A 24,738-nucleotide genomic window follows, 5' to 3' on the forward strand; every position below is an offset into this window, starting at 1 on the left:
AGAACAGGTCTGGGCATGCCCTGGCACCCGACGCTCTGCTGCAGAGCCACCTGGCACTACCCTGCCCTGACTTTCCAGAGGAGACTGGATCGAGCATGGGCTGTACCACGCAGAACCTCCGAAGGTGCTGGAATTCCCTTCCCAGGATTCCCCAGCACCGGGGCTCCCATTTTCAGGTCTGGCCCTGGAGGCAGAGTGCCACCCCCTCAGGCAGTGGGGCCACTTGGGATAGCAAGCTCTCAGGTCAGGTGCTGTGTGACTCATCTCCGGCCTTGCGTGTATCCCCACGCCCTCTCCTACGCTCTAGAATTAGCTCATTCATCTCTACCATTCACCTCAGGTTTCAGGAGACCCGGGGACATGGATGCATCTGCCCTGTGAACCCTATAGAGGGCCTCGGTACCAAGGGGGAGCTCTGGCCAGAACTGCACAGGCATCTTCAGCTCGTCCCTTGCCACTGTCTGGGCCCGTTTAGTCTACGAAGTTAGGCTGAGAACAAAAAGCCAAGGAGAGTTTTCCTAGCCCTACCACGAGATGGGACGGAGAGGTGCCCATCTTATGCGATAATCATGTAGAACATTCTGGAAAGGCTGCTGTAGAAAACCAGCGTACTGCAGTGAACCTGCCTGCTGGAGCCGGCTACCTGACATGTTTTGTTAAGAAACAGAATACGGGACATTCTGTGTCCTCACAAAAGCGAGCGGGATCACGGGGCTGATTCACTGAGAACCACTCCCCGTGTCAGATATGCTGTGCCGTGTCCTTGTCACAGTGCTCGTATTAGCAAAGCTGTTCTGTCTGAACCTCAGAAGAGGATTCTAAATACAACAGTGGCAGCCAGCTACGGCGCGGATGCCAAATCTGGTCTGTGGACTATCCGTGTGGCCCACAGGATAAGTATTCGGTTCTCTTTCTCTTTTTTTTGTTTTGTTTTGTTTTTTGTTTGTTTTGTTTGGAAGATTCGGGAAATCCCTTTAAAAATTCAACGCCCCATATAGTTTTTTTTTTTTTTTAAAGATTTATTTATTTATTATATGTAAGTACACTGTAGCTGTCTTCAGACACTCCAGAAGAGGGAGTCAGATCTTGTTACGGATGGCTATGAGCCACCATGTGGTTGCTGGGATTTGAACTCCAGACCTTCGGAAGAGCGTCGGGCGCTCTTCCCCACTGAGCCATCTCACCAGCTCCCCCCACCCCCCCGTATAGTTTTTATTTGACAAGGTCATACTCAATTCATGGATTTGTGGCCACTTTCAGTAATAGAGGGAAGAATGAGCGATTACAACGGCACAGACTACATGGTCTTCTAACCTGAAAGACTGACTGTTGGCTCTCTGCAGAAAGAGTGTGCTGACCTGTGACACACAGCTGCTAATGCTAGGAAAATGTGTTTTTTAGTCCACTTTGGGAAGGGCTGAGCCATTAGACAAAACTGTATTGGGGTAGCGAGTGGTGCTATGAATAGCCCAGCATCAAGTGAATGCTATCAACAAAGAATATTTAACAGAAAGATCTGACTTCACAGATGTTTCTGCTTTCTCAAGGCCCTTGTAACAAAACAAGGTAACTTGTTTAGAAGACAAAGGATTGGTCCATTACAGATGCCTCCTAAGGGCTTGGTCAGTTCCCTTCCCGGAGTCAGAGACCGACCTGATCAAAGAGCTGCTTCCCTGTGGTGTTTGGCTGGATGGCAAACTCCAGCTCCGCATCCATGGTGGTCACCCGGACGTTGATCTGGAAAACAGGAAGAGAAACTTCAATTTCCTCACATCTTCCCGTGGTGGCCTCTTCACCCTCCCACTTAAACCCAGAGCTGCTCTGGAGTGAGGCAGCCGCACAAAGCCTCAGCAAGTACAGGGTCTGGGGTTCAAACACAGTCTTTCCATGTCAACAAAGCACATCTGTGTGGATGTATGTAGAACCTTGAATGATACATTTTCCCGTACACCATTTCATGAACCCCCACAAAAGCCAGGAGAGGGGGACGGGCGGCTGAAGTACCAGCAGGAGGGTCACGCCAAGGCAAAGCATGAGGGGGGGGCAAGTGCCTGGCAGTCTGCAGACATTATTAGTAACTGATATAAAAAAATGGTGCAATGAATAAACTTCAAAATCAAAGAGGACAGGGCATCAGGCAGCCATTTAAAATGCTAATTATACAGCAGAAACAAAGAAAAGGACATCTAAAAATAAAACTGCGACAAACATAAATGGAGATGGTCCATCAACACCAGCCCAGACAGACTTAAGAGGCAGGCAGGGGACCCCACATTAGAATGGTGCTGCTCAGCTCCCCCCCCCCGCACCCCCTCCACACTCAAGGATACACCGAGGTGATGCGCTGCCTCAGAGAGCCTCAGAGCCTTTCTACTCTGGCTCTTTTGGCTCACTAGTTAAGAGCATTCGTGGCAGTTGCAGAGGACCCAGGTTCAGTTCCCCAGCACCCACATGGTGGTTCAAAACCATCTAGAACCTGTCCCGGGGGATCTGACAGCCTTTTCTGACCTCCATAGGCACCAGGCACACATGTGGTGCACATACATACATGCAGGATATAAATACTATATATTATATGTAGTATAATATATCATACAAATACACACTATATATACACTGTATGTTATATATAAACATGTAATATGCATTATATATTATATGTTATATAAATATAGATTATGTATTATATAGTACATATAATATATACTATATTTATAAAAATTTATATAATAAATGTAAGTTAAATTATACAAAATTATAGTTTATATAAAAATTATACAATACATTATATTATATATAATTTTTTCAATAAAAAAAGTCAAGATAGTTCTTATATCTCATGCTTGAGAAACCTAGGCTTACTATACATAGGAAACCTCTCACTGGCTCTTCTGTATCACCCTCCCACAGAGAAGGACCACAACACACAGCAGCTGTGACGCTTAGAGATGGGAGACAGGGCCAGATTTCCAGCACAGGTGATCTGTCATGACGTTGGGACCGAATGAGCCAGTTCTTAGCCCACAGGGCAGAGTATCAGGCCAGGACGCAACAGCAGGGAGCAGGCACCAGGCATGATCCCAACACTTGGGAGGCAGAGGCAGGCAGATCTCTGAGTTGGAGGCCAGCCTGGTCTACATAGCAAGTGTCACTATCAATTTCACTATCCAGGGCTGTACAGTGAGGACCTATCCAACCCTCCCCCTCCAACCCCGTCCATTCCTCACCTCAAATCCAAAAAGGAAGAGAAGGAAAAATAAAAGATTTGCCCCTAATGTGAAAGGGTGGGCAAGCCAAGGGATTCCCTAACACCCATCCCAGATGGGGAGGCTTGCTAGCTGGCATCACTAGTGCACAGAGGCAGGAGTCTCCAGAATGCCCAAACTGTCTCTGCCTCTCTACAAGTGGAAGAACTGGAATTTACTCCAAGGAAACCGTTATGTTTTAATATGACTTTTAAAACTTAAAATGGTAGTCATTTCCTGACGGCAATACTCTTAATTTAAAGGAAAAAAAAAGGCCATTAAGAAAGCATAATCTAAAGAAGCAATCCCACTGTCAGGTGGGCAGATCTTCAGGGACGCCCTGGCGTAACACACAGAGCAGGACAGAGGCAGAGAATGTCCGGGGCCAAGCCTTCTAAATGTAGGGAATCTCCAGATGCCAAAGCCAGTGATTGCCACAAAAACGATGCTGCAAGGGCTGTGGAGATGGTCCAGTGGGTAAAGAATTTGCTATCAAGGCGTAATAAGGACAAGAGTTTGAGTCCAGACCCCAGACTAGGAGGAGCCGGAGAGCTCATAGTTAGATGAGAGACCTTGCTTTGGCAAACAGAGTGGACAACAATGAAGGAAGACTATCAACATCAACTCCAGGCCTTAGCAGGCACACGCACACATATACATCTGCTCAAATATGTGGACCCATATCTGCACACGCACACTCACACACACAGACTGTTGTTATCAACCATTCTGAAAACTACACGAAGCACACTATTTAAGAATTTAAGATGTAACACGCATCTCCTCTTGGAGGCTGTTTTGAGATGGTCTCACTATGTAGCCCTGACTGGCCCAGAACTCACTATGTAAACCAGTCTGGCCTCTAACTCATGGGCAATCCTCCTGCCTCTCTCAGCTCTATAGGCGTACGCCACCACACCCAGCTATGTGTCATATTAGGGTTCTGATTAGGTTTTATTCAAGCCAAAGTTCAGACAACTCTGGAAGGTAAGCAAGTAGCTTTATAAATACTTCTGCTGATGTAGGCTATATTTGTTCAGTTCAGAGCGCAGGGTGAACTTCCTGAGCTTGCTCAGGTCTGAGTGAATCTGTAAATCCCTAACTTCCACGGCAGGGGTTTCGTCTCCACAGCAGCAGGAACACAAGATGATTACCCTCCACCAGCTCTATCCGAAAGGACAATCTCCAGCTCTGACCTGGGCGTATACCAGGCTTTTAAGACTCTTCCCGAAGCCACATGTGGTGGTGCACACCTTTAATCCCAGCACTTGGGAGGCTGAAGCAGGTAGATCTCTGAGTTAAAGGCCAGTGTTGTCTATAGAGCAAGTTCCAGGACAGCCACGGATACAGAAACACTGTCTCAAAAGACCAAAACCAAACCAAACTAACCAACCAAAATCCACCAAGTCAACAGTCACACACACACACACACACACACACACACACACACACACACACACACACACACAGTGTTGTCTCCACAATCTTGATACTCAAGACAGACAGATGTACCAGTGTCTCCACTGAGGGTGCTACTGCCACCCAGGTACACAGTGATCATTCCACAACCACCCCAAAGCCCTACAGCACCCTCTGAAAGGGCAGCATAAACCCCATTTGTCCCAGGCCATAAAACACCAGCTCCAAGGATATCCCCTAAAATCCAGAACAAGATCATGAAGCCCCCTCCCAAAGAACAGCCTAGGAATAATCACAAAAATGGGGTTAATATCTTATCTCAGAAGGGGCCATCTACACTGGGCAGCCCTATCTCATCCTGTGCTTAAACATGACATAGGAATGCAGACCGCGGAACACCAATGACCCCCTAGCATCCACCAATGAAATTTTAGATTATCTGATCCTTTTAGCGAGTTCTCCCGATTCCCTATAAGAAGGCCTGCGCATCTTTGTCTGGGGTCACATGGTTGACCCCCGCATGCTGGTTGTTTCTGCAGAATAAATGATCTTTGTCTTTGCATGCCACCCGAGTCTGGGGTCTTCCGTCAGCGATTTCCAGACCCTGACATTTCAGTCTCCCTCAGAGCCAGGCAGTTCCTAAGCACAAGTGTTACAATTCGCCTAAAAGCTCTAAAAGCCCCACAGCCCAGTTTCCAAACATGGCACACACCGCCTTGCTCTACAGCACACTACATACCTATATAGAAACAAATGCAGCTTCTGTGTTTAGAAAGACCACTAGGGTGGTTTTCAGTTTATAAATCTTTAATAATGACTATGTTGCGATGCAGCATAAAACTTTTATCAAATGTAGTGCAACCCTCACTAACCATAGCGAGGCTGTTTATATACACAGTCGGGGGGCCTGGGAAACTGAGGACACACATGTAAACCCTGCTTCCCTTGTGCTGTCCTGGCGCTGGGTTTGCATGGTAAGCGAGGGCTTTTAATGAACTTGGAGGAGGATTTAGATACATCTGGTGCCTGAATGGCAAGTGTCACAGAAATAAAGGAGAGCTAAATGGCCCCGTTGACAGGAGGAGAATCCCACAAAGAACTTAACTGACTCACAAACCCGAAAATTCAAACTGCCACCAAGATGGGAGAACGGAGGGCCTGTGGCAGTTCTTATTGTCTTGATAATTTGCATGTCAGTAGCAATGTTGAAGGGCTGGGTGTAGCTCAGAGCTTTTACTGCTGGGGGTCCTGAATATTTATCCCAGCAATGCCAATACTGATGTCAGCACATACACTTGTGTACATGTGCATCACACACACACACACACACACACACACACACACCAGTTACTCATTTAAAATCTAACCCCAACACCCCCCCAAAAAAGTAGGATTTATCTCAGACTTGCCAAAATACCATAAAGCACTTGTCCTTATCTAGGGGAGGGTGGATGGACAGACAGGGAGAGTACAGTTACACATGTGCCTCTTGGGCCTCTCACAATGGTGAGTGAGGCTCATGTAGGATAATTCAGACCTAGGGCTCTAAGATGTTAAAATTCCCAAGCAGGCGCTCATAAACTTACGAACCTTAAAACAGAAACATACGGATCTGTGCAGATGCGTAGCATTCTTCAGGTTAATAACAATGGAGTCTTTCCACAGCTTATTAATGTCAGAACTTCAGAATAACTTATCTTGACTTGAGATGGCTCGGCAGGTTAGGGCGAGGGCCACCAAGCCTGACTTCAGTTTGATCTCTCATACTCACATGATTGAAGGACAGACTTCCCCCAAGTGTGCTCTGACCTCCACATGCACGGTAGGGGCACCAGCGTGCCCTCGCCACCCCAATAAATGTCACCCAAAAGTCCTTTTGAAAGGAAGTTATCTTGGCTACAAGCCAAGTTAGTAGGGTACTCCGATATCCGAGCCCCTTGAGGAAAGTGAGTTTCTAATAAACGTGTGCGTTTCACGCTAACCCTATGTAGTAGCCCCGGCAGTCGCACAACTTGGGTGAATGGTTTTCATTTTGACGGCAAGGGCCAGTTTCTCATTTCCTGCACTTACATGGTGCCAGAGGTATGTCTGTTTGGTTTTTTAAAAAACCAAACTGCCTAAAACCAAAAATGGGGATGAACTAAAAAATTTTTTTTCCTAAGAAACAAGAATGAAACTGGCCAGTAAAAACAACAACAACAACAACAACAACAACAAAACCCCAGATATTTGTTTTGTTTTTAATGAAAAGCAACAACTAGCATTTCACAAGCAAGAATGAAGATGTCAAAGGCTGTCCTTTATCTCAGAGCATAGGATGCTCTCACCCTGTCCCTGGGCCTCCATCACTTGAGCTGCAAAAGGACAGTCCTGAGTCTTGCCCCCTTTCAGGGCTGAAAGGTTACATGCAAGTTAGGTCAAGGTTTTCAGCTGGCTGGTCCAGAGGAATGGGGTCTGTTCAGAAATGTGGGGTGGAAAGTGAGGGTGCAGATGGCCTGCCTTCTTTCTTAGGAGGTATGCAGATAGAGCACAGGATAGCCAATAACACCACCTGACCACAAGGAAGTAACAGTGGAGGCCAGAAGCAGGCAGTGAGAACACCTACTTCAATTTTTAGGATGACCTTTCTGGGCAGACACAGCACAGGGCAGGCCAAACTGCTTTTGTGCCATGGAGATTTAAAACCTAAACAGCCAACCTGGTTTTGTTTTGAGTAAAACCAGTAGCAGCTTACCCTGTTAAGGTAAATAAACCCAGCCTCGGCTTTGCTGGTGGCCCAGTGGCTGGGCAGAAAAGTCAGAATCTCTCTGTTCTGACACACCCCACTTTCCAGCCAGAGTGGGATCCCTGACTTTCGCCATGTAGAAGGTCTGAAATCTGTCTTGAGTCTTCTGGCCATGTCAGTGGCTGTGTGGTTCTCCAGACAGTATGTGACTTTTAAAGAGAACAGGAATCCATGGGATGGAACCTCGTGCCGGGGTCACGTGAGTCTGGAGTAAGTTTCTCGTTCCTTTGTTTAGCTAAATAAAGCAAGCTGTGAGATTCCATGACCCTACAGGCTAGAATTCCCAGGCTCTGTTGATCAGAGGCATCTCAAAGATGCATGGCTTTTCAGAATGCACTCTGAAGACACACACTTCTGGGTCCTTATAGTTTGATTATCAAAATGTCATCTAAAACACCTAAGGGTCTAAGAAAAAAAAAAAAAAGGAAGAAAAAGGAAAAAGACAGCCTTGACAACAGAACCTTATGCCATCCACCCCATCTACCCGAGTGTAAATGCAGAGTTTGACTTCCGCTAAATTATCTCCCAGCTTTCTCTGGTAAATCAATCTTGTTACTCGAGTTTCCTTTGGGTAATGCCACTGAGAGACTTACCTTAGCTTAAGATTTCTCCTACAGTCGTTTACGTTTTTTTGCTTGTTTTGTTCTGTTTGAGACAGGGTCTCTCTATTATGTAGCCCTGGCTGTCCTGAAACTCCATATGTAGACCAGGCTGGCCTCAAATGCAGAGATCTACCACCTGTGTCTCCTGGTTACCAGAGGTTGTGTACCATGCGTAGTCTCGACGTGCAGCATTCGCGTCTACGCTCACTCTTATTAGAGTTGGCGCAAATATCAATGTAAGTTCTGATACAGGGATACATTCTAGCCTGATCCTTACACACACACAGTAGCCACTGCGGGTCAAGCATCTCCAGTGATTTTTCTTCTATATTCACGTATCAGGAACGAAGAGGAAATACAAACAGTGGCACTGGAATGTTTGGATTTCAGGCAGGGGATGCAGTGATAAGATTGTGCCTGGTTATCACACCTGCCTGGGCTCAAAGCTCAGTCTGGGCCCAGCTAAGCGGAGAGCCCAGCTCCTCTTATCAAGGCAAATGTCGGTGCTGTTTGCCAACAGCCCCGCTGAGGGTGACCCATCAGAAACTTCTAACAACCTTCAAATACATGGGTAGGACACCTTTGAAAGGCTGGGAAATGCTCGAAAGAGGGAGTGGACATAGTAACATTCCCCCTCAGAGGGAGGAAGGGGACTTCACAAATGACAAATGACAAACTCTCGCCTGCTGTTTCGGCCTACTGGATTGGAAAACTGAGACACGTCTTTACCTTCATTTTCATGTTGGGTCTGTGTTTTAGGAGTTTTAAGGAGATATAATCTACATGCCATAAGATTCACCCATTTGTAATGTGCAATTTGGGATTTCTATCATTCACAGAATTACACAACAAACACTGCCGTCAAGTTTTAGATTTTTGTCTTCCTTTCTGAGATAGAGTAATATTGCTACACAGTCCAGTCGGCTTCAATCTACAATCCTCCTGTCTTAGTCAAGGATTCCAGGTGTGCACTAGCTTTAGAATGTTCTCAACCACCTAAACAAACACACACTGCCTGTCAGCATCGCCCCCATTCTTAAACTCCCAAGCCTTGATGACCCAGAACCTACTTTTTTAGGCTCTATGATTTCCTACTCTGGGCATACCAGAGAAATGAAATCTGTCTGTCTGTCAGCACATTTTCAAATCATCTGTTGTGCCTGTATTAGTACTTCATCCTTTCCTATTGCCAAATACCATGGAGACATCACTTCCTTAATCCACTGGAATTATTGGGTAAACATTTTGTCAGTTTGTTCCCTGTTGCTTTGATGGTCTCAAACAGGGTAGCTAAGAGGCAATGTCACTCAAACCCACTATGTGTGGTCAGCTTGATGGGACAAAGATTAGAGGAGACAAATTTTAAAAAACTCAACATGTAACTAAGCTTACCTTTTTTGTTTTGAGTTTTACATGAAAATATTCCATGTCCTTGGGAAGGCAGGGCTCTAGCTGTCACAAAGCCTGGCCTGACTGTGACAATGTCTGAGGTCACTCCACCACGACCTGGCTTTACCCTATGGGGCAGAATGAGAACCAGGCTCTCCCTGGGTCCTGGTTTTCCTCTAGACAGAAGCAGGAATTCAGTCCTACTCTGAATGTGACTCTGAACCACTTTCATATTAACAGATCCTCAACCCTATGGGCCTGTTCCTGCTGAAGGAGAGGTCAGAAATACACGTTCTATGCTATCTGACCTGATGAGGAACTATATAACCTTTCCTAATGGTCTAAGAAGTATGGCCAGCTACACCTGAAAACTGTGGCATTCCTCTGGGATGTAAGCCACATTGTAGCCTGTGTTAGCCCAATAAATAAGGCACTTGATCTCATGCTCCAGATATAACAGGGCTATGTGTCAATTTACTCTGCCAAGCTCAGGGGTGAAGTCAATGACAACATGTGTCCACGGGAAAGAGCCCCACACGGTGAAGGCCACAACCCCTTTAACTAGGACTAAAGCGTCTGCTAACCCTGACCAGCTTGGAGAGCGCCGGCCCTGGGAGTGACAGAGGGACCCACAGTCTAGGTCTAGGAATCCTGGTCCCTTCTAATCTTTGACATAAACCACTGACTGCCAGTAACTGTCACCTTGCAGCATCTGCTAAGATTCAGTGGCCACTTTGCACAAATGCTAGCTAACGAATAACTGAACTCTGTAAAATAGTCCCAGTAACTTAGCAAACTTCAACCACCCTGCCTGAAAGGGCGGACTCTGGAACTCAGCTAAGGTGGGCAAAGGCGGCCCTGCAGAAGGTAAATGGCTTCTGTGGCTTGCTGCTGGATTTTTCTTCTGAAGCTCTTTCTGCCCCTTTGGAAGCTGTTGCAGCAAAGGCTAACTAAAATTTAATCCTTTTAAAATTTATTTATTTATTTATTTATCTATTTATTTATTTATTTACTGTGTGTATCTGTGTGCCTGGACCCAGCAGTGTCACAGGACGCTGATGCTGGTTCTCCCTAACCACCTTTATGGAGGTTTTAGGGTGTAGACAAGCACCTCTAGACCTGCTGAGCCACCCCTCACTCCTGACCCCTGACCCGGGACCCCAATCCCCAAAGCCTCCATCTGTAACAACATGACTGCCGACATCTGCGCTGGGGCTGACCACTGTTTATATACTCATAAAGTCTATAAAAATCACTGCAAGGCCAACTCCCAGGACCATGTTTTATATGACACTGTTTCTAGAAAGTGTTCATTTGTAATGACTCTGTTAAAAATTTTTTTTACCAAACTATCCCTCCTTCTGAGGAGGGCCAAAGCCAGCAGTAGTCTAAGTAGTAGTAGTCTATGCTAAGCCAGAGTTAACCAAAATATTCAGGGTATCTCGGAGAGAAGTGCCATGCCAAGGGCGCCTTTATTTCCAGAACTTATCAGTTATAATCGTCACATGATGCCTGTCACTGCAGCTTTACCAAATGAGGTTCTCCCCTAGAGCTCCCAACCACAGCGACAGCTGTCCCTGGGCATTCAAAGGCAGGCTGGCATACATCTAAGCACAAGCCCCTGCTGCCAGGCTTCCGGAACATTCTTGCTGATGTGTGGAGAAGGTGGAAATAGCAGGATAAGCACACAGTAGGGATGAACTAGCCCTGAGAAGACCCCGCAGTTCGAGGATGATGATGAACGCACACAGCTGGCCTGATCCTGTACACCAGGTTCCCCGTAGCTCTAAGTCAGGTCTGGTCATCCCAGCATACTGCTTGCTTAACAGTGTACAGAGCAGCTTGATCACCGTGCGTAGGAAGACTGCCAGACGTAAAAAGAAGCTCACTCAGCCTTAGGTCCCTTACCACAAAAACTGTCCGTCAGGCAAGCAGTAAAATCTGTGCAACATGGTCTCTAACACAGCAAGCCTACGAAGGCAAGGATGCACGGTCTCAATAAAATTTCCATACGCTGGCACAATACTAGGACATGTACCTTTTATTGCCTAAGTAGTAGTAGTTGTGGTAGTAGCAGTAATAATAGTGTCAGAGCTGACAAGAATCCATTTGTCACACGAGCAGAGAGCAGTTCCAGAGACTAAAGCGCTGCTCTGTAGCTCTCTTCTCTCTTCAACTCTCCCAGGAACCACGAGTGCCAGCCACACCACTGCTCATGGAGACCTGGTAGCAATGTCTGGAGCACAGGCCAGTGTCAGCTATTCCACTGAAGACTCTATTCTTGGGGACAGTCGTGGCTCGCCAGCAAGAAGGTCAAGTAGCAAGGCTGGGGGAAGGACCGAACTCCAGATGGCAGCACCGATGAAGACCAACGCCACCATGCTCCTGCCTCTCTCTGTCTTAGTGCAGCCAGTCCTGTTAGAGTCTGCCCCAGCACCAACCACTAATGAAAAGCAAGGAGGTGACCTCAGAGCCAAAGGAGCCAGCCTGACTCCACGACAAAGCAAGCAGTTCTTTCTGTGGGATCCCAGTTCACGCTATGCCCCGCCTTTCCTCGGTGTTCAGAAAATGTTGACCATAAATTTTAAATCAATTAAGCGTCTAAAGTCAGCCGGGCAGTGGTGGCGCACGCCTTTAATCCCAGCACTCGGAAGGCAGAGGCAGGCCGATTTCTGCGTTCGAGGCCAGCCTGGTCTACAGAGTGAGTTCCAGGACAGCCAGGGTTACACAGAGAAACCCTGTCTCGAAAAAACCAAAAAAAAAAAAAAAAAAAGAGTCTAAAGTCATCATTTTGACTTTTAATTTCAAGCAGGTCTGGCTGAATGGAAGTTGTCAAATTTAAGGGTTTTTTCATGATTCATGTCTGCTAATGTTCACACTCATGGCTGTCTATAAACACCTTATACCTCCACTCTGAGACACTTGGATATTGGTGGTTTATTTCAGCATAACTAGGATGGGCACCCTCCAACCCCCAATTTTTTCAAAGCATAATAAACCGTGCTTGTACACGTGTGCCCGGCTGCACACAGCCAGTCTGATCTGGCTTCCCGGGAACATGGTGGGCGTTCACCTCCCTTTACAGATGCCAGGTGCACTCTGAAGGAACTCGGTGGGTCTCTTTAATTACGAAAGTTAGCACAACCTTCTCGGCGAGCCTCTTGCCAAACTGTCCTCACGACAGCACCGCTGCCACCAGACTAAATATAAACACTCAATTCTTAATATCCTGGCACTGATGCTGGGTGGGCCTGAAAACTACCAAGGCAGTTTTAATCCCTGTAACATAAACGTGTATGTTTTCACTACCACAGAGACAAGGTTAATTACTATAGGTGACTGTAACCGGCTACTGCTTCCTGCCTGGGCATTCCTTGCCTTCGTGTGTGTGTGTGTGTGTGTGTGTGTGTGTGTGTGTGTGTGTGTGTTTGACATCCTTCAGCCCACCCCCACCCCACGCATGTGCATGATCACTTGGATCTCTACATCTGCACACACTACTCCACCTGTCTCTTTATTGGAGAAAATGGTCTCTGTAAGTACCTTGTTCAGCCTTGAAGTCCCAATCCACCTGCCTCAGCCTCCTGGGCCTGAGCAGGCAGGCATCTCCTTCCTGGAGTGAGAGTCAAACCTTTTTAGTGACTGAGGGCAGTGTGGCCCAGATGCCTTAGGCAACTCTCTCACTTCTGACGCTCATCTCTCTGTATAACCCTTGTGCTTCATTTCTGAGGCTGGATCGAAGTCAATGAACGGAAAAGCCCCTTAGTAAATCCCAGAGCGAGAATGGCTAAGGGCTCGGAAGGGCTGATGCCTCCCCATAACTTTGAGGACACGCAATGAGGTCTCAAGTTCTTCTCAATAGCTCCTTTCTGCCTCAGAAAGTAAGCTACTTCCTGCCCCCAGACCCACTTCCTGTCAGACCCAGGCTACTTGACACACACAAAGAGTGGACAAACCTGTCCTGTTTGTACTCATTATGATCAGGGAGAAAAAAATCTGACCTTAGAAGCAGAAGGGAACTTCCTGAGCGTTAAGAAGAGGGTCAGTCTGAACCTCTCTACTTCCAAACCTGGCCGGGAACAGGGTGTGCTGAGCCCTCCCCACGGACCTTCGGGTAGCAGAAAAACTGCTCCCCCCCGGCCCACGCCAGCGGGCCTGTGGGCAGAACCCACAGAAGGGAAGGGCGCTTTCGGGGCTGCTAACAGTCGAAGGCCGATGCTGCCGGTGCCTGCCACCTTAACTTCTCACACTGTGTGTGTGTGTGTGTGTGTGCTTGTAAGGTGGTCAGACAAGAATTCTCAGAGACCACTTCACACAGAGCAGGGGAGAAACAGCCAAAGGAGTTTACCTGTGGCTCAGGAGAAGCACAGATAACCCAACATACCCCTCTAAGTCCACCAAGGCAGACTAAATAACTCTCATTCAAGGTCACCTTCTCTTTAGTGGAGTCTGGAAATGGAGACACTGGCTTCTGGTTTCACCACCTGTGCCGCACACACTTCAGCTAGGATGCAGCTCACTGAAATACCTGCCTAAATTATACACACCGAGGAGATCCCCCCCCCCCATAAAGACAGAGGTAGGGACAGCCAAGATGGCTGCTACACGCTACACTGGTTTTTTGGTTCTCGGCTCACAGCATGTAGGAAATGAAAGGCCTGTAGACTAAACCCACCTGTAATGCTTTATTTTCTTTGTAAAATTAGAAGTCTGTGAAGTTATTCCTTTTTCCAATGGAGGGGAGGAGGAGGAAATGGGAACGGGAGGAGGATGTCAGACTGCCCCGATAATCTGTTATTCTAGGGATGCGCCTCTCTCTAATGCAGACCACACTGAGATCCAGTGTGACTTCTGAGACAAAGCTGCCCATAGCTAAGGCATGTAGGACTATACAAGCAGGACTATTCTGCAGTTTAAGGAACGTTCTCCTATGAGAGACTTAGATACGAGATCTTTAATCTTAGCCGATAAAGTCTTTCCTTTTGCCTTCAGCAATTACAGCCTGACCCCCAACAATTTTTGCTTTTGTTTGTTGTTTAATTTAGTTATTTATATGGGCGTTTTGTCTGCATGTAAGTATTCACACCAGAAGAGAGCATTAGATCTCATAGGATCACAGTTATAGATGTGAGCTAGCACGTGGGTGCTGGGAATTGAACTGGGGACTTCTGGAAGAGCAGCTGTCGCTCTTATCCTTTGAGCCATCTCTCCAGCCAAAGTTTAACTTTCCTCCAAACAAACAAACAAACAAACAAACTGAAAATCAGCATGTTTATAAACTCTGCTTGAATAAGCATACTTAAAAAAAAAACCTTCTGTTTTTAAAATGTCTCTGTTTTTAGGTTCTATTAGGTTAAACCAAACCCAGTACACAAGTACTTAACTGGGGGTAAGAAGATAAGGGGCACTTTTCAGCTCTGGTTACCACTAACCACTCCCAACCCTGTCAGCTCTCTTCCCCGCCCCTTTCCTGCCCACCCTGCCAACAGCACCAGGACACAGACCTCCTAAAATGGCTGCATAAGATCTCCACTCGGCAGATACCACGTCCTATCTTATTATGTTCCTTTCCAATTTTCAAGGCCGACAGACTTGCGAGTGAGATACCATCCTGGGCCACGAGGCCTCCTCCCCACCCCAAATCCCGTAAGTACAGACTAGCCGGGGGGGGGGGGGGCTAGCTTTCGGGAACCAAGAGTGTGGTAGGTTTCCATGTGCCTTAAAAGCAGGTGTGCTGAGGGGAGGGCGGAGGCCCAGCTGCAATGACATCAACTGTCCATCTCATCGCCGCACACAGGTGACCTACGGCACTGTGACGCCACTTCCTTCAGGGCCTCGTGGAGAACCCCACCCTCAGCATACTAAGACTCTGGGCAGGCTCCCCCAAATCAGGGGCTTCACCTGATTTCCAACTGGACTTTGCATACATCCTGTGAGGAGAACGGGCGAAGAATTCTCCCCTTTCCCACACGTGTAATCCATTTTATTTTGTATGCCAGTGTGTGCACGTGTGTCTGCATGTGCGCGTGTGCGTGCACATGCGTGTGCTTTGGATACGGCCATCCGAGGGGACCCTCTCCTTCCACCACGTGAGCTCTGGGGATGGAACTCAACGCAGATCCAGATCCTCCGGCTCAACGGTGAGCTTCTTTACCCACCGAGCCACTGACTCCTTTCCCACAAGGAACTGAAGTTTCCGACAGGCAGAATCTCACAGCTAGAGAGAGGGGAGGCTACTCTGAGCACACTTCCCTCCTACTTTAACACCACTTACTCCCTGGACTGCCTTATCCATTGGGGAGGGGGGAGGGGGAAGAGAGACTATGAATGAGAGAATGAAAAAGAATGGGAGAGAAAGAGAGAGAGAGAGAGAGAGAGAGAGAGAGAGTTTATTTTATATAGAGAGATGTATTTTAAGGATCGCAAAGCCCATCCACCCATAAACTTGAGCACATAGCCCCGCAGGTCCTTTTATGGCTGGTCTGTCCAAATCCATCTCATACCTTTGGCTACTCACTACCTCCTCTCCAGCCCGCTTCTTAGGAAGGCACACAGCGGTCCCAACCCTCCTTCCCTGGCTGAGGCCACTGAGGAGGCCCATCCAAACACTGATGCAGTATAGTATGTACGCCCAATCCCTCAGCATCTCGGTGAGATCGCTAACAGCATCCTGTTCCCTAAAGACAGACCAAGCTAAACTGTGCTGACCACGTCGCCTCTAGATCAGTTTTCTCTTCACAAACATAAAAGACGAAGAAGGCTGGATCCTGTGCCAAGACATGCTGAAGAAGAAATCTACAGACACCATCACGGAGACACAGGCAAACATTTCTCAAACAACATCCCTGACCTAAAGAACTTGAGAAAACGATGGCCGTGTCTCAGCGGACCAAGAAGATACTGACGCACACCCACGGCCAAATCTATGTGAAGAGTGGGTTTTAGAGGCATGTCCATCAAGACAGGGTTCTTTCTGTAAGGGTTAGTTGACAGCACGAACCTACCATACCTCGCCCACTCTGCTCCTTCTGCCCCACGATTTAACTCTTCACCCGAGAATAAACTAATAAGAAAAGTTAACTCTACACCTTGGCAATGCTTGATCATATGCAATGGCCGTCTGTCTGCTTTTCCAGACCTCTGTCCCTCAAACCCCCAACGTATCAACTCTTGAGAGCAGATAGATGCTTCCCTCGGGGGTAGCAGAGGGATCCACTGCTCCCCATGACCTCTTTGCAGAAGGCAGTTTTGGGGTGTAGTAACTTTCCTGGGACTTTGGCCACTAAGGGTCGGTGGGGGCACATTCAGGAAAGGGAAGACTGCACATCAAATGGAAACCGGTCGGCCATGGTGTGGTAACCATAACAACCACGGAGGCAACCACGATCCAGTCTTAGAAGGCCCTCTGTCATCAGCCAGCGTGTTCCCAGGACCCGAAATCCCAGCACTGTGTGTTGGAGGGGTGTGAGCAGTGTTCACCATAAGAGCCAAACAGCAAACATGATTTGCTGTCTAGTTCACTGGGCTGTCTACAGCAGAAGGAAAAAAGTAACTATCATGTAACTTTCAATTAGATGAGAATTCTACAGTTTCAAGTAGAACCCACCAACCAGGATCAGGCACAAGGACGAGTATGTGAAACACACACACACACACACACACACACACACACACACACACACACACACACACTTCTCTATCTCTTCAGGTCTTACAAGTAGGAGGCAGGTTCTTGTTTAAAGGCACAGAGAGAGTAGAATCACCCATCGAGAGGCAACTCTGTACCTTCCACCACTCTCTAGGAATCAGCTAATAATGCAAGAATTTAAAGGTCTTTCTGGAAGCAGATGATGTTTTAGGTGGTTTTTTGTTTGTTTGTTTGTTTTGTTTTGTTTTGTTTTTTTCGAGACAGGGTTTCTCAGTATAGCCGTGGCTGTCCTGGAACTCACTCTGTAGACCGGGGGTGTTTTGTTGTTGATGTTTGAACCGTCTGACCTCACTGTAAAGCCAGGAAAGGCACAAATACACAGTTTATCAAACATCTAAAAGGGAGAGCCAAAGTCTTCGAAATATAATGAGGAGGGCGAGGGCGAGGGGTAACTCCTGCTAGGTTTAATTTTTAAGTTTTCAATGATTAAAAAAAAAAAGCAACTAATTTATAGACAGTCTCTCTCCAACTCAAATATCAGGTACAAATTGCTCTCAGTGTGTGCCAAAGATCTGCCATTAGACAATGGCTTAGGAGGTGACACAAGATACTGCCACTTTCCCTAGGAAACAAAGGGCAGCCGCTGGCACCAGCCTTGTTAAACCCCAACCCTGCCTGCACCCTGTGACACTTTCCCCAATAGGCGGCTCTGCCCAGGACACAGGGTGGACTTAGAATGAACCGAACAGGAACAGCTTCTCTGTTTTATGAGAATCGTTTTGTAAAAACTAGAACCAAAGGGGTGCTTCCCCTTCCAAATATTGGCCGAGTCCTAAAACCTACCCAAGTCTAACCAAACCTTCGCAACAGCTACCTTTATCCCGGAAGCAAGGGACTGGCCCTTTTTGCTGTAAAGGCCCGGAGGGTAAATAGCACAGGCTTTAAGGGCCTTATTTGGTGTTTTAAAGCAAGGCTTCAAAAACCTCAAAAAGCATTCTGAGCTGGGAGACTGAACTTGTCCCTTCCTTAAAGACAAAGAAAGGCCCCCACCATCCCCGGGACAAGCATCCCCATCCCCGGGACAAGCATCCCCAGCACTGTTGAAGGACCTTCTCCCAGGCAAAAGGAGAAGAAAAACAGCAGAAAGAAGTTCTCTGCAGAAAGCGACCTCAAGTTCACAAAAAAAAGAGAAACAAAATATGCTAAGCCCGTCCTGAGCTGTGTGCCCCCCCCACACACCTCTTGGGTGACACCGGACCCCACCCTTATTTGCATCAGAGAGAGTTGAGCTGAAGTTAGAATTTTGGTTCCGCCTTTAAACTCTGTTCTCTCAGACATATTAAATAAAAGGGTAATGTGTTCCCAAGTTTTCTTCTCCTCTGAAACAGCATTGCCATCTATCTGTAGGAAATAAAAGGTTCTTAGTGAATGAAAAAGTGAAATAAAATAAAAATGGAACCAGCCTGTGGCCAAAATGCTCCTAGCCCTCCACGTGATCCCTTATCTGCCCACCCTAGCAAGCAGCCAACAGGGGGAACTGCCCTGGCCCTGCTGGCTCCTGATCGCTGTCCTACCTCACTGTGACCTTTGTCTACACTCACCTCCTCCAACAGAACTCCTCCCAGGCGCCAGGCCCACTCACTACACAGACAGGAAGCAGAATCCCAGGGGATTCTGACAACCCAAGATGTGCGAGACAGCCGTTTTGGCTTTTTTAACAGGACATTTTCTGTGCCTCTTTCCCCATGAGGGTCAGGGATATACTTGACCGAGAAGTCAGTTCTACTGACAGTTTACACGAAGAAGTGCACACAGGATTAACAAGGCTTATGGTATGTTAAGATTAGCTGTCTGCACATCACAAAGCCTTGCCTCAGTTTACCCCAGGTAGCATCTTTTGCACTTTTTCTGGTCTGGATGAAAAACTGAGGCCGACAGGTCTAAATGGCTTCTCTAACAGCAAGCAGTATATACATCACGAGCCTGTTGTGGTTCTCTGCATTTTTATTAAAAAAATAATGTACATTTAACTATATAACAAATATCTTAGTCAAAGTTTCTAAGTCACATTATAACAATGGTCTTATTTGGTCCTGTAACTTTATTTTATATAAATGAGCGTTTTGCCTGCATATCATACAGTACTGGAGGGGTCCGGAAGAGGGGGGGCACATTTCCTGTAAGTGGAGACACAGAACATGGGAGCTTCCTCGGTGGATGCTGGGAAAGATGTCCAGGTGCTCCCCAAGAGCAGCAAGTGCTCTAAACCACGGAGCCATCCATCGCCAGCACAAACACTTGGGATGAAGCTTAATTACCAATCACAGAATTCTGGGTTTGATCTCCAGCACCTCAGAAGACTGGATGCGCTGGCACCAACCTGAAACCCCAGTTCCTGGGAGCTGAATGTAGGAGGAGCAAATACTCAAGGTTGTCTTCTGCTACACGGTGAGGCAGCCTGGGCTACAAGAGGGCTCTCCATCATTATCTGACTTAGGGCAATGTAAGCACGTTAGGAAGGATGCTACAAACTTCCCGTCTCTTCCATAAGCAGTTCTTATTTCAAAAGTGATAGTGTAAAATGAAGAGTCAAGAATCTGCCCGGAAACTAATGTTAAAAAGGAAGAAAAGGCCCTCGCTAAAAGGTCAAAGAGTCACAGAAGTTTCCATCTCAAAAAAATTAAGAAAAGGTGTTACAATTCGCTAGGTGGTGCTGTTTTCTTCCCCCCCTGGGTCTAAACATCATTAGTCAAGTTAGTCTGCACCTTGTTAGGAAATCACAATGTTACTGTTTAGGGTGGCAACAGACAGAAGCAGAAGAAGAAACTGCCAGAGAAAAGTTTCCAAGGAATAAGGGCTTTCCCCTCCTCTGAAATCCAAGAGCCACTACCAAAATAAACTCAGCCTCTGAACCCCACGCAGAGAGAAGCCATCACTGGTGCGGCTCTGCAGCGGTGCTGGGCTGGCCTTGTCTTCCTGGAGTTGAGACTTCCTACTAGCCTTTCCCACCTTGGTTACAAGCCAGAGTCCAAAATGGCAACATAAGACTTAGGTCAAACTATAAAAAAAAAAAAAAAAAAAAAAAAAAAGAACTGCTTTTCAACTTTATTAACGTGTACAGGTTCTCAGCCACTCCCCACCCCCCATCACTGCTCTGCAGCACCCATTCATCTGTGCAAGGCAGAAACCGGAAGGCCACCTGACCCAGCCGTTGGTGCCCAGTGTGTCCAATCTATCACCAGTGGGGTTTTTGAGGGGTTTCTTTCCCCACTTTCACCATCTTGTTGCTCCTTCCGGGTCAAAACCTGGAAGTTAAGCCTAAAATGAGTCACAGCATCCTGATTGCCTCCACAGCCGAGCGGGCTCCAACCGGAACCCTAATTCCTCCCCCTTCCTACCGCTCTGAGTTCCTGACTGCTCAGCACTCCTTCCCACAATGGCCAGAGCCACAGCTCAGCATTTACTGCGATTACTGTCTGCCCTGAACCAGTCTGGGAATCTCAACGACAGGGGCTACTTCTCTGTCTACCATCCGGGGCCTCAACACCTCTCACAGGAACTCAAGCAAATGTCTGCTGAACTCCGGATAAGCTATAAATATTCATCATGCTTTATTGTGTGATGACAGCCCGTTGGTAACCTTAGCCAGCATTTCTCACTGCCATGGGACTAAACCTTAGCCACCTAATAATTCACCATCTGCCCCTGGGTGAAGGGGGGAGGGGGGCAGTATGTCCACGTGCTCTTCTCAATGAAGGGCTGTGTGCGTGCATGCGTGCGTGCACTTAATAAATAATACCTATGGGTATATTCATTAAAATCTGTCCCTGTTAAATCTCAAGTGAAAGACTATATTCCCAAAGGTTGTCTCAGAAATTAACTTGACTCATTCCATTCGCCTAGCGTGCATGGAGCCCCGAGTCCAGTCCTTAGCAGTGCAAAATGAAAAGTTTTAGTGCACGGTAGATATTCAAAGGGTAAGGCTTAGCACCACTTTGGACGTGAGCCTGGTTAAGGCATCTCTGTGTGAGCGTGCGTGCGTGCGTGTGTGTATGCGGCAGACGGGCAGTTCTCCGGTGAAGCCGGGAGACATCTGAGAACATGGTGGCTTGAAAGGCAACACCCTTCTCTCAGCTTCCCACCAGACCAGGATAGCAGGTTCGGGAGAGCAGAGGGAAGGGAGGGGGAGAGGAGCACCCGGGCTACCTTGCCTGAAAGGATTGTGCAATTGCTGCCTGCACCAGCTCCTCATGCTAACCCCACCCGTGTCCCCAAGGAGCCCCCCCCCCCCAANCCGGGNAGCATATGAGCAGAGCACCCATGTCTTCCTTGGAAGTCCATCACCCCTATCAGATGGAGTGCCAAAGTGACCACGGAAATCAAGAGCAGTCACAGGCCACCGCTGTCCCTCCTCAGGTGCCAGACCCCCCCCCCCCCATGCCTTCCAGCACAATTAAGACAAAATTTAGGCTTCTCCAGAGGGCCACCAACCGGTTTCCCTGCCACCACACCACACCAAGGGGCTCTCTTAACCTCTGCTCTTTCTGGGAGACATTTCCTTCTTTGAAGGCACGTTGATGTGCTAAGCTCTGTGTCTTGGTTGAAGAACCAGACTGTGAGTCTTCATGGGGGAAAGAACCTTGTTGCCCCTCTGCACCAGGCCCTCTGCTTGCTGAATGAATAAACATCCAACATTTTAATACTCGGGGTCTAAATATCATGTCATTTCTAATTTAATTAATTTTTTAAAAAAGGGCCTACATGTATCTGTGGTTAACTGGGATTGCCCCTTAATCCAGTGGAGCATCCCACCCACTCAGACCACAAGAACATTCTCACTTTAGGCTTAAATAGAATCAATAACCTTTTGTTTAAAGGACATACCTAAGGAGTTTGCTGCTGGATGTTTCATTTAACATTTATTCGGGCAGGGAATAAACAAACCCCAATCAGCACTCCCCCCCCCCCCAATACACACACCACCACAACAAACTAAACTAACAAATTCATTTTCCAGGTAACAGCGGTGGAGGTAGCCACTGGGGCTATTTCCGGTGCTCGATCTAGCAGGCCCCGTCTCACCCTCCCCCACCGGCAGAGGGGCAGCTGGGGACTTCCTTCCGCAGGTATGCACCTTGCACCTAGAAGGAGCCCTCTCAGCAGAGTCTGGAAATTGTTAACTCTGGCTATTGTAGAACAGACTTCAAAAAAGTTACTCTGTTACTGAAGCTGCTAGGCACACGGACCATGGCTACCCTTCTTCCGTAACACCTGAACAAGTTCTTAGCACATAAGACCTTTAAAACAAGTGGAAATCGACACAAATCAGCCAGAGACAGAGACAGAGAGCGACAGAGAGACCTCAAAAATTAGGTAATTTTGACATAGTCGAGTGGAGTGTCTGGGATTAGAACACTTTATACTAATGGGAACCAGAAGGAGCAAATATCAAGATTCTGTCCACGTGAGGTCCCTACTCAATACACAGAAGTAAATCAGTATGGTCATTACCAGGGTCTGGGGAAACAGATTTGTGTTGTACGAGTCCTAAGAATCAGTGTAGAATAGTGATGTTGGAAAAATGGACGACTGTGATGGTTGATCACCAATATATTTTATGCCACTGACTTACACATTTAAAACTGGTTTATAAAGATGAATTATACGCTGTGTGTAGCTTATACTTTGAAAAACTAAAAATAAAGAAGTTACAGTTTGTAAAGAGAGGAGAAATAAGGAGCAACTGGACCCAGTGTCAGCGCCTCACCACCACCACCATCACCATCTCTGTATATTAAAAAACAAAACGCACACCCGGAACTAATGTAATGACCACCCCAGCATCTGCTGCAGCGCCAGCGTAACACATCCTAGGCCAGTTTTATACCACAGGCATAGTGGAGCCAGGATGAGTCACTTTTGAGTTTGAAATGCATTTGTGTGAGGTCAAAATACTCTACCATGAATTACCTAGGCCAAAAGCTGTACTGATGTCTGGATCTATTATCCTTTTTAGAGTCAGTTCTTTGACCTGACAGAAAATAGGCTTAAGTCTGACAGAAACAGAAATACAATTTCTAGAGAAGAGCGTCCTTTCAGAGAACACAAAAACGTAAAAGTAGTAAAAAACAGATATGCCCTACGGACTAAAAACGAACTCGGAAGTTTATTAAGAAAACTCTTTGTAGTTTTATTAGTCTTGTTTTCTTCACCTCAACTTAAAAATGAAATAAACAAGACGTAATTTCTCCTTCCACCCAGTCACCAAACCCCTCCCCATTGTAAAGGCGGGTGGAATACATATACTGAGAACCGGCCTTGTAGTTGCCCCCCCCCCCGTCCCGCCAGCAATCTCAACAGGATCAGATTCAAGAACAGAGAGGCAAGCTCACAGCACGTTAATTAGCCCAAGTTCACGACCAGTGCCCAGTGAGCCTCCTTATCAAGCCTCTGGGACTGCCTCATCTGCAATTCAAGTCCACGGCTAACCCTCCCGAGATAGGGATCCTGCTGCAACCAGCAAAAACCCCTGTTTAGCCCGGCCGCGCCTCCCCAGCCGCCGAGAAAGGGGCTGAGACCAGGCTATCCCAGGCATAAAGCCTCTCTTCTCCCAAATGCCCTTCAAACCGCCCAGGAAGGTGTGGGCTGCAAGTGGTTTCGGTCGCTCGAAGGAACTGGGCGAGCAGGTGTCGGACGTGTGAAAAGCCACCAAGCTTCAGTGCGACTTGCACAGTTAAGAAACTTGGAGATTGCACTAAGCAGACACTTTTAAAGCAGTCCGAAAACCCGGTAGGGGTGGGGGGTTGGTTAGCGACCGAAAAAGAACCACCCACAAAGGGGACTAGAGAGTGCCAGAAAGGCGTCGACAGGTAACAAGAGGGCGGTCGGCGCCCTTCACCAGAAAACGAACTCGGATCTAAAGAAGCTGCCCAGCAGCCAGTGCAAGGTGATTCTCTGGGGACACCCGGCCTGGCGCACAGCCGCTCCGAAACAGCGACAACTTACTGGCTTAGGCATCTTGGCTGGCTGGTTGGCTCTGCGTGGGTCCTCGATTATTCGTCTGTACGGCAGAGGCGGCAGCGACGGCGGAGACGCGTCGGGACCTGCAGGCGGAGGGAAGCCCTGAGCGCGCTCGGCGATTCGGAGTATAAGAACCGGCCGGGCGGTCCCAAGATGAGTCACGCCCGATCGGGGCGGGGCGCGGCGCGCGCGCCCGAGCGCTCCGCAGGTTTCACTTCGTGTAGCAACCGTTGCCCCAGAGCAGAAACCGCAACCCCGGGATCCTTTAACACTTCTTTTTATCCCTTTTCTTCACAAACTGGGATCGGCCGGGAGGGGGACGCGCGTCTGTTCAGCCTGCGCTCCGCCTCGGCTTCGGGAAGAGAGCCCCACCCCGGGACGGAGGGTCGCGCAGCGGCTCGAGCAGCACTGGAGGATCAGCTCCACTGTCCCGCACGCGTGGCGACTCCTAAGTCCGCGCACAGGCGGTCGCCCCCTCCATCACTCTCCTTGGAGCGCACGTGGCGGCGCACGGAGCGCTCCTCCCGTGCGTTCCCTCCCCCCCCCACCGGTCCCCAGCGGGGCGGGGTCCCGGGGCCGCACCCTGTCCCAGCCAGAGCGCACGACCTGCGAGGTGAGCCCGCCAAGATG

General features: G+C 47.9%; 1 protein-coding gene across 1 annotated transcript in view; it reads right to left on the reverse strand.

Moving 5' to 3' along the window:
- Nucleotides 1–24,231, reverse strand: part of Ezr (ezrin) — a 43,867-nt gene extending 19,636 nt beyond the window's left edge. The window contains exons 1-2 of the mRNA XM_021221853.1: nucleotides 24,094–24,231; nucleotides 1,654–1,737 (exon numbers count right to left, since the gene is read on the reverse strand). Coding sequence (XP_021077512.1) covers nucleotides 1,654–1,737; nucleotides 24,094–24,105 — 96 coding nt within the window. The 5' untranslated portion in view covers nucleotides 24,106–24,231. The remainder of the gene's footprint in view (nucleotides 1–1,653; nucleotides 1,738–24,093) is intronic.
- Between the last annotated feature and the right edge of the window lie 507 nt (nucleotides 24,232–24,738).

Source organism: Mus pahari, chromosome 21, assembly GCF_900095145.1.
Source record: "Mus pahari chromosome 21, PAHARI_EIJ_v1.1, whole genome shotgun sequence".
NCBI lineage: Eukaryota > Metazoa > Chordata > Mammalia > Rodentia > Muridae > Mus > Mus pahari.